General features: G+C 41.6%; 1 protein-coding gene across 1 annotated transcript; it reads left to right on the top strand.

Annotated features, from left to right (window-relative positions):
- The first annotated feature begins 2412 nt into the window (after positions 1–2412).
- Positions 2413–10410, top strand: notum1b (notum, palmitoleoyl-protein carboxylesterase b). The gene is made up of 11 exons (XM_017416999.3): positions 2413–3157; positions 4158–4210; positions 4296–4391; positions 5619–5679; positions 6587–6645; positions 8095–8197; positions 8277–8468; positions 8562–8659; positions 8748–8895; positions 8980–9027; positions 9505–10410. The coding sequence occupies exons 1-11, from the start codon at positions 2784–2786 to the stop codon at positions 9836–9838; spliced, it is 1566 nt and encodes a 521-aa protein (XP_017272488.1). The 5' UTR covers positions 2413–2783; the 3' UTR covers positions 9839–10410.
- The last annotated feature ends 21 nt before the right edge of the window (positions 10411–10431 follow it).

The following is a 10431-nucleotide window of genomic DNA, read 5'->3' on the forward strand; positions in this document are numbered from 1 at the left end:
CTATGTGCAAAATCTGTTTTTCATACAGTGACTTTTGAATGCACTGCCTTTTTAGATGTAACATTAGCTCTTTTTATGCAGCATATTTTAACATGCTGCAAATTACTATATTTTAAAAAGCAGCACAGGACTGCCACAGAAGACTTATACCTTTAACACTCTTCAGCCTTTTTCAGTTTCTCATTTAAAATTAGTTTTGAAATTCCAAAAGACTCTCCGGTGGGGTGTTTTTTTGGCATTTACTGACATTTTGTTTGATAATACTGAGTCCATTCTTCTGCAAGGCAATAAATTCTCCCCAGTAAGTTTAAAAACAATATGAAGTCTGCCCTTCTTCTTCTGGACTTCAACATGTTTAAAAGCAGAATGGCGGACACAAAGTAGCTTGAAACTATTTGCAGTGGTCCTCTGAGGAGGAGATTGATTCTGTCAGTAAACTGGCCACAGATTAGCTGATCTGTTCCCCATATGGCGACTTCATGTACGTACTATATACAGTTTGACTGATGACCTGAACAGATACCGAACAATCAAGGCTATTTTCTCTCAGCATGGATCAGACTGGATCAAAGCTGCAGTCGGATCGGACAGACAAACACTACACGTGGCACAAACAGATGGAGAGGCGCGAGGCCGGGACCCTGGAGGCCGAACAGCTGACTGAATGACAGACAGACAGCTTCAGCAACATTCGAGCAAAAAGGTCACCAGGAAAGACAAATAAGGTTCAGGTAAAAAACTGCCACCATCTGAATAAACAAACGACCAGCAGGACAGAAGCTTCAAAACGACACAAATGTATAAAAGCACCTACCTGGCTGCTAAATGTAAGACGTCAGACAGAGATGACCTGTTCGATGAATCTGATTGAGTCTGGTAAAAAGAGCATCTCTTTTTAAACTGGTTTAGTCTAATTTGATTTAAACGCCTGGTTTCCCATGTTTCAGTGATATTTGTTAACACTCCTGAAGACCTCGTAACTGAAGAGAGGAAGAGAAGCTCTTGTAACTTCGGGTCCATTTGGCCAAAAAGCCACAGGAGGGTTAAACGTGTCTTAATTTGTGCAGCAGTTGAAGGTCTTCATTTTCATCATATTTTTCCCTTCAGAGTCCTGCACTAAGAACCGCTCAGGACTGGAGGGCAGGTTCAGGATTCAGACCTTTTTCTTTCAGTCACTTTTTTTGTAATTTGTGCAAATATTGGATAAATTTGATCATTTGTTTCATCTGACAGAATTTATTAGACTGCAATTTTGCACATCCTCTTCCACATAAATGGGTCAATATCACAATAAAGTGCCTATAAGACTTCCTTATTTCTAAAAAAAAGACAAAGATTTTCCATTTAACTTCATATTCATCCTAATCAGAGTTAGTTAGAAATACATGATGGTCCAGTTCCAGTTCCTTTTTTATTTATCCACCTCATCATGAGTCAAAGCAAAACTAATCCATTTTCATTGCACAGAGTTTATAAAACACACATTTTCATTTTGTCCCTTTCCTAAAAAATATATGTTAGATAATGAGAAAAGTCTTTTGATGATGACAATTGTTTTTAATTGTCATCTTTTTTTTAAAAACCTGACTGCAAATATAGATTTGGTCAAACTTTCAATTGAAACCATTTGGTCCTCATTTGTTTATAAAGAAACTGCACAAAATGTTTTTCCTGTGAAAATAATTTAATTATTTCATAAAACCTGAAGGTGATATGGTGGACAGTGGTGTGACAGGGACATTGTCTTTGCAGGGTGGACAAGGAGACAGAGAGAAAGTTTGTTGAAAGATACAATAACTCGGCTAACATGATTTGGATACTTAAAGAGGGAAATCTAATAAAATTAAATGTTTATCTTCAGTTTTTGAGGTCAAGCTGCTGAGGATGAGAACAGTTTGACGCTCATCTGCCTTCATCCTTGAGAAAAACATATTTGTATACAAGCAGTAATGCTACAGAGACAATGACAAACACATCACAATTAAAGATCTAAGCAATTTATTGTTGGTTTTATGAGGAAAAGTAAAACTGAGAGATCTATGTTTCATAGGCCAGCATGGGTTCACTCCACACAAAGATTTAAAGCCTTCCAGTGACCTCATCACCTTTACTCAGATAAGATCCTCAGACAAAAACAAAATGCAGGTCTCCTTTTTCAGCTCATAAAAAACTGCCTAGAAAAATGTGCGGGGACTTGTAGCATGTTGTGACCCTCCGGCTGGACCCTCACACACACACATATACACGCACACACACACAATCAACACTTCAAAGGCTGTGTGGTCAGATGATGAGACAACATCAAAGGGACACAGTGAGTGGGCGTGCCAGGCGCACGCGCACCCCGGGTGTGAGACTGACGCCCCGCGAGGCGCATCAGGCAGCGATAACATTGATTGGCTCGCGGGAGTAAGAGGCACGGAGGGGGAGTGGGGAGGAGGACTTCAAATAAATCCTCACTTCACCCCAAAGATCATGAGAATCTGAAGCAGAAGGGAAGAAGCGCGCGCTGAACGCGATCTCACTGGTGTTTCTGCGCGTAAAGACGCGCGTGATGGATCCACAGAATTTAAACTGGAACTTGGCCTGAATTTGAAACCGGTTTGTTGCCCATCTCTCACGGCACCATGAGGATCCATCATCTCCGCTCTTTCAGCCCACCATAAGCTTCCAGAAAGTCTCCGCGCGCCTCTGAAAGGACTTCCCGTCCCTTCATCTTCTTTTAGGACATGCTGAGTTTGATCCGGGCTCATCGCGCGCGCCTTTCCCAGTAAGTGTCAGAGATGCAGAGCCGCGGGGGGCTGAGAAGCTCGGCCGGACTGTGCGTGCTGCGCTCCTGCCTGCTGCTGCTCTTCATCCAGCTGAGCGCACCGGCGGAAGCGAGGAGAGCGCGCGGCGGCCGGACGCAGCCCCGGCGGGTGCAGCCGCAGCCGCAGCCTCAGCCGGAGGCTCCAGCAGCCCGGGAGCGCGTGGAAGGACCGGAGAGCTTCCCGCTGGACTTCACAGCCGTGGAGAGCAACATGGACAGCTTCATGGTGCAGATCAAGAACTTGGCGCAGTCTCTGTATCCGTGCTCTGCGCCAAAGCTGGAGCAAGACATGAAGCTGCACTTCCTGCAGAACGTGTCAGTGACTTGCAACGACGGGTCACCTGCGGGGTAAGTGCGCGCTCCCGGAGCTTCCTGACAGGCTGCGTGAAGAATCTGAGCTATGAGGGAACAGAGAGACAGCTGCGTCCCGGCGCTCCAAACAGTTAATCTGGTGGCGCTTCAGTTTCCCTGACCCCCCTTCCCCTGTCAGTCCGGATGTGACCAAAATGGATCAAAGCAGCAGATCAGAGGAGAGACCCTGATGAGGAGAGACTTTTATGGCCTCAGTGATGAAGCTTTAAATCCGTTCAACAGCATAAAGCAACTAGACTGAATTAAAGTCAGTTTGTTCCCCTTTTTCAGATTCAGAAAACTTTTATTTTCAGAGAGACAACTGAGGAAACACAGAGTAGGAAGACAGGGAATAAAAATAAAATAAAGTAAAACTGAAACGTACAAAGAAGCAAAAAAGTTCTGGTTAAGTGAAATAACATAAGAATAAACGAGGGGACCATGTAGGTTTCTGATGTGCAACAAGTAATTTAAACATTCATGAAACCTGTTTTCACTTAATTTTCCCCATAAATCCGTCCTGGTGACCCTTTCTGTCAAATAAAGCTTCACATCTCACATTTTATGCCAGTTATTTGTTTGCAGAAATATTTACAACATTTGTGAGTCAATCATCTCAGCATTTTGGTGATTTTAGATTTTAAAAATTGACTTTTCTTATTTGTGCTGTTAAACAAGTTTTTTAGAATTTTGATGTATATAAAAAGCCTTAAAGCTCTTTAAAGATGTCAGCAAAGTCTCTAAATTCTGTTCTCGGTTGAATTTATGTTGAGTAAATAATATTAACAGAAAAAACACCATGTTCCTGTGATTTTCATAGACAATCCAAGCCACTTAGTGTCTGTGCTGCTCCAAAATGGGAAACTTTGTTGTTTCTGTAGAGAAAAGTTAAAGACAAATGTCTCACATCATCAGATTCAGAGGTTGTGTCTTTTTCTTGGAGCCAGTATTTTACGCAGACACTTTTCCAGTAACTGATTCTGGTGTTTTGTTCCAGGTACTACATGAAAGAGTCTAAAGGCAGCAGGAGGTGGCTGCTCTTCTTGGAAGGTGAGAATAAACCTGTGAATGAAATCACGCTGAGCTCCCTGCAGCTCCGTGGGGACAGGTAACGTTCTTGTGTGTGACCCTGCAGGTGGGTGGTACTGTTTCAACAAGCAGACCTGCGACAGCAGATATGAGACAATGAAGAACCTGATGAGCTCCACCAAGTGGCCACAAACCAAAAGAGGTACGTCAGTTTGTTCAGAAGATCTGCTCACATAATTTCAGTTCAGTTCAGCTTTATTTGTCCCTCAGAGGGGAAATGTGGTTTTACAGGGGTAGTAAAAACACAACCAACACAATAAAACAACAATAAAAAAGCAGTAGAGTCCACTAAAGAGGACACTGGAGCAACCAAACCTGAGTCAAAACAGTAAATAATAGTCAATAAAGTGCTAATAAATTAAAAAGTAATTTAAAAAGTGGCTTCTGTAATTATTTTATTGGCAGACAGATGTTTAGATATAAAGGTTCAAAGTGGAATCAAACCTAAAAATTTATCTTGAATAACATTAAATGGTGCCGTTGGAAAGAGTTCACTCTTTTCTAGATTTACTGAATGCAGTTCTGAAATGCGGGTCCGCACTCAATGTAAACAAATCAATCAGCTGAAGCTGCTGAGTCACATGACGGACCTGTAGTCTGTGTAGGGAGACAGAAATGACCGTGAAGTTTAACGTCCGACCTGTTTTCAGTCACTTCGGCTGTTTCTGGAGGGAAACAAACATGTCAGAGTCGGCGGTAGTTCACAGATTTTGCTTTCAATTTTTTTTATGACACATTAACCACGGATGTGATGTGAGGGAAATATTGTGCAGATTTTGTTTCAAACATACTTCTTCATGACTTTTCGATATTCTCTGCTGGGTCTGGTCTCAGGTCAGTTTCTTGTCAACGACTGTCCCAAAACTCAGCCGTCTCCAAAGCCGATTCTTGATTATTGTGGGAACAGGAGGTTAAAAGTTTTCTCTAAAATTGATGCCTTTAATTTTTCAGACATTTAGTTGGAGGCAGTGGTTGTGGCACCACCTCACAAACATCCATGTCTGGCTTCTCCGTCCTTCAGCAGACTGATTGAAAAGAAAAACTCCTGAATGAACGACGCTCTCAGAAGTGTTTGTGTTTCCTGCTCAGCTCAGTTTTGCGTTCAGCTTTAAAAGTTGAGCTCTGGAGGATCTTTTGTTTGTTCAGGAGCCTCTCTGCTCAGCTTTCAGCGGGTTTAATTTCCTCTGCTGACCAAAACAGCAGTGTGTGTTTGATCTTATCTTTTTCATTCAGAAAAACACACAACATTCAGATTTATGAGTGATCATAAATAATTTGAAGTGATTTTTGCCTCTCTAATGTGGACATTTCAGCAGAACATGATTAACATTTGACCTCCACCCGCTCTGCTTCATCCCTGTTTTTACAGGAACAGGAATTTTGTCTCCACAGCCGGAGGAAAACCCTCACTGGTGGAACGCCAACATGGTGTAAGAACATCCATTCCTACAGTTTATTCATTCATGGTTTGTTTTAGCTGAAAAAAGAGATTAATGAGAAGTATGTTTGTTTAGATCTTATTTGTGGTTTGTTTCAGTGCATCTATTGCATGTTTTTTACACATTTTATTTGGAATTTCTTGCTATTTTATCAGATGTAACATACATCCCATAACCCAGTTGTACATCGTTTTACACACAGACCAATAAAACCTAAAAATAACAAACCTCCCCTTGTTTATTTAGGAAAATGTGCCTCTAAATGAGCCATTTCAATCCCCTGAGAAGACCTTTTGAAGATAACGGCAGCCCATGATGGACAAACAAATCCACCCATGCAGGAAAAATCTGCCCACTGACGTTTATGTTGTGAAACCACAAAGTTGTGGCCATTTTGGTCGAACATTCAAAACGACTTTAGGTGTGATGTCATGCTTCAAAGCATGTGTCGTGAATGACTCGCAGCTATTACCACCTCAAACTTTAGCTCAATATCTGTGAAACTGACTGAGTTATAGCCCTTTTTGTTTCGAATCAGATTGACTTCAAAGTTAATCAGCTGTAGATTAATCTCTAAAAGTTTCATTAATATTCACCCTGCGGTTCTTCAGGTGTTTTGTTAACAGACATGCATGCACACAGACACAGGTAAAAACATTATCACCCACCTTTTGTCTTTCAGCTGCGGGTGATAAGAAGCTAAAAGTAGATTATCAGCAGTTCTGTTTAGTTCTAGTTACTTATCATCTTTTCATCACTCTAACTAGTCTCTGTTTGATTTACATTCAAACAACCAGCCTTTTTTTTTTGCCAGTTTTACATCTTTAAACATCAACAAAATATCCCAGATTTAGTTGTTTTTTCCTCCTAACCGTTCTGTGTTTTGTGTTTCCTGCAGGTTCATCTCTTACTGCTCCAGCGACGTGTGGAGTGGAGCCTCCCCGAAAACCAACCAGAGTAAGAGATCCTGACCGATCCGCTCTGCCTCAACAGATATGAACACTTCTCCTCTTAAAATACACACTTTTTCTTTTTTTTTTGGTGCGTTAGTTTGCAAAAGAGTTGTCCACAAAGTAAAACCAGAAGTGGTGGATGATAAGTTGGAAATTAAAGCAAATGTCAGGAAAGATTTGAGTTTCTTAGTCAAGTTGGGGAAACATTAGAGAAGAAAAACTCCACTAATCTGTTTTATTTGGTTTGATGGAAGCCATCCCAAACCGGAAAGTTTAAGAAAAAAAAACCTTTAAAACTTTGCCTAAAACCGCCCAAATGACTCTCAGACCTTAAGATGCAAAATCATCTCATCTTTCAACCCGACATCAGCTGAAGGCGACCGGCCAAGGAAGCAAAATGTAACCACAGAAACACCATGTCATTAATCGCCAAAGAATCTTAAAAGTGGTCATTTTCTGAGCCTCCAAATCCACTCTGGTTGGGTTTAAATATTTGTGATGAGATGAAATGAGCCTGAAAACATCTCACTGCGTTTCTGTAAGTGCAGCCATCTTTGTTTTCAGGTTCCAAAGACTTTAAACCTCCTTTAAAAATCTCTTAGTTTGTCTTTCAACCTGAATCTACCTCCTTTGTGACAATCCTTTGTCTTCTATCACCTAAATAATTTCCTTCGAAATTTACCATTTTTCTCTGCTGCGAAATCAGATGTTTGATGTCATTCTGGAGCTCAGGGAACCTTCTTTTTAAATCTTCTTTTTCTTTCGGCTGTTCGCTTTTCAGGGGTCACCACAGCATCTAACTCTGTCCTCTGTCTTCACTCCATCTACCTCTATGTCCTCTCTAACTGCATCCACATATCTCCTCTTTGTCTTTTTTTCAACAAACTACATATCATTTTGATGCTATTGAGATGGAGAATTTGAAAATAACTCAATATTGAAGAGTTCCTCATTGCAACTCATTTTGCCAGCATGGTTCACAAATATTAGTTAATAAAATAAGTCATTCTGAGTAGATTTGACTGCTTCTGGCTCTGAGAGGGGAACTGAAAGAATGAATGAGGAACATTTACCCAAAAGTTCACCAGCAGAAGAAGAAAAAGTTGACTGTAAAAAGGAAATAATGACAGAAAGATTATGATCAGTTCAAAGTTTGAACTCATGTCACGATGAAGGCAAAAATAAAGTAATTTAACAACATTTTTATTGATCTGTTTGTTTACGTTATTCATGACAAGTTACAGTAGATAAATTACAGGAAATGTTGAATTTCTTGGATGCATTTTTTAAAGATTGTTTCAGAATATTCCAGCACTTTATCAACAATCACAGACTTTACATCATCAGCCTTTTGTCACTCATCATGTTATGATTCTCACCCTAATTTTCTGTTAAATATAAAATGACGTGTCTTGTTTGTCTGCCAGTAAATTCATAATATTTACATTTTTAGGTGATTATGCATTTATGGGGTCTCTGATCGTTAAGGAGGTGGTGAACGAGCTGCTGACTAAAGGTCTGCAGAACGCCAAGGTTCTGCTTCTGGCAGGCAGCAGGTCGGTTCTGGACCCAGAGTGTTTGACTCATTCTAGAGGTTCCTGTTTCTCCATCTGAGCTCATTCTTCTCATTAACAGCGCGGGCGGTACAGGAGTCCTGCTGAACGTGGACCACGTCGCAGAGCACCTGGAGTCTGAGGGCCACAGCGGGGTCCAGGTCAGGGGTGTGGTGGACTCGGGATGGTTCCTGGACAACAAGCAGTACAAACTCACAGACTGCCTGGATACCATCAGCTGTGCCCCGACTGAGGCCATAAAGAGAGGCATCAGGTCAGACACTCGTAGCGTTACACGTCAAATGGACCTTAAGACGAATTTAGTGCAGGTTTTAATGATAACTGGAGAAACTCTGTGTTTGTGCAGGTTCTGGGGTGGACTGGTGCCGGAGAGCTGCAGACAGGCTCACGTTGGAGAGGAGTGGAACTGTTTCTTCGGATATAAAATCTACCCAACGTTAAAACGTGAGACAACCCACCCCGAGCTTCACCCTTTCTGCAGCTACAACAGAGGCAGCTGTTTATATTGAAAGTCTGGTTTTCCACCCACCAGGCCCGGTGTTTGTGGTCCAGTGGCTGTTTGATGAGGCCCAGCTGACCGTCGACAACGTCCACCTGACCGGACACTCCATCCATGAGGGCCAGTGGAGGTACATCCAGAACCTGGGTCAGGAGCTGAGGGGCACGCTGGGAGGCGTACAGTAAGACACACACACACACACACACACACGGACGATCCAAATGAAATGGTTTTTTTTTAAGTTCTGCTTTGTTCTGATTGGCAGAGCGATGTTTGCTCCGGCTTGTTTGGCCCATGAACTCATAACCAGAACGTGAGTAAATGTTTTAACACATTCGCCTTCATTCATTTAACTTTATATTTAAAAGGAACAGACTTGAACTTTTTATTCATTTAACCTGAACATTAAGAGGACTGATTGTTCCTTCATGCATTTTCCTGCTGTTGTAAATAAACTCCAGATTGTCAAATGTGGATTCTTTAGGTTTAATTGGCTGTGGCAGCCATCTTAAATTGGACTGAAGTTAATCAGTTGTAAATGTGCATCTAATGTTTTATTAAAATGAGATATTTTGCTAACAGAGATGGACAAAAACACACTTGTAGGCCAGTGTTTGTCAGTTTTTTATGAAACACTTGACGAGCTCTTTCCTCTTAAAGTTTTCATGTGAGGCTTGTTTTTGTTGCTCTTGTTTGTCTGTTTATGCAGTTTAAACTCGGTGCAAGCAGGAATAAAAATCTAATACTTTTGAGGGTGACTGTTGTGGTTTTCTCTTCCATCGTTCTGCAGAAACTGGATGGACATCCAGGTGAAAGGCACCTCCCTGCCCAGAGCGCTGCACTGCTGGGACCGCAGCCTCCAGAACAAGCTCCACGTCAACGGAAGCCACGGCCTCCAGAAGCACAAGGCCGCCCCCGCGAGAGGATGCCCCCTGCATCTGATGGACAGCTGCCCATGGCCCCACTGCAACCCGTCCTGCCCGACCATCAGGGACCAGCTGACAGGACAGGAGATGAGCGTGATGCAGTTCCTGAAGCACATGGGCTTCGACGTGAAGAAGATGGCTCAGCAGCAGGGGATGGACCCCAGTAAGCTGCTGGGCATGCTCAGTAACGGAAGCTGAGCTGCTTTGTGTTGAAAGAAAGAAAAAATAAAATTGCTGTTTAAGTTTCAGGAAGCTGGTTTCGGATGAGAAACTGGACTTCAGAAGACGAGAACTTCCTCATGCCGAGTCAAATTCAACCAAACCAGAACGTTTGAGCCGTTTAAATGGATCCATCAGAGAAATATAAGACAAACAGACATGTTGTTACTCAGAGATATGAGCTACAGTCAGTATGAAGAGGAGGAGATGTCTTCAGCAGCCTTTAGAGGTTTGGAGTCAAAACACTCCAGCTTGGTGCTTAAAGATAAATTCCCAGCTGCTGGAACCATTAAAAAAATGTATTTAATGGGTTTCATTTGCAAATAAAATGTAATATTATTACTTCGCTCTTCAGTGCTTGGTTAAGAGCTTTATTTATTTTACTGACAACACTTTGTATATTTAATTATCATCTGACACAGTTAAACACTTTAAGAACTGTAAATCCTACTTATTTTTATTTGCATGTTTGTAAAAATTCCTGTATACCCTGTAGAGCCTGATCTTGTTTTTTTAAGTTTTACAATAAAGTTTGAACAAGTATTTTCATATACAATAGTCTCTACATCTCA

The sequence above is a fragment of the Kryptolebias marmoratus genome, linkage group LG3 (assembly GCF_001649575.2).
Source record: "Kryptolebias marmoratus isolate JLee-2015 linkage group LG3, ASM164957v2, whole genome shotgun sequence".
NCBI lineage: Eukaryota > Metazoa > Chordata > Actinopteri > Cyprinodontiformes > Rivulidae > Kryptolebias > Kryptolebias marmoratus.

Bases quoted from the DNA above. Each gene is read 5' to 3' on its own strand.
- notum1b (XM_017416999.3), top strand. From the start codon at position 2,784: ATGCAGAGCCGCGGGGGGCTGAGAAGCTCGGCCGGACTGTGCGTGCTG. The intron at 3,158-4,157 runs GTAAGTGCGCGC...GTTTTGTTCCAG, and splicing joins AACGACGGGTCACCTGCGGG to GTACTACATGAAAGAGTCTA. The intron at 9,028-9,504 runs GTGAGTAAATGT...ATCGTTCTGCAG, and splicing joins CATGAACTCATAACCAGAAC to AAACTGGATGGACATCCAGG.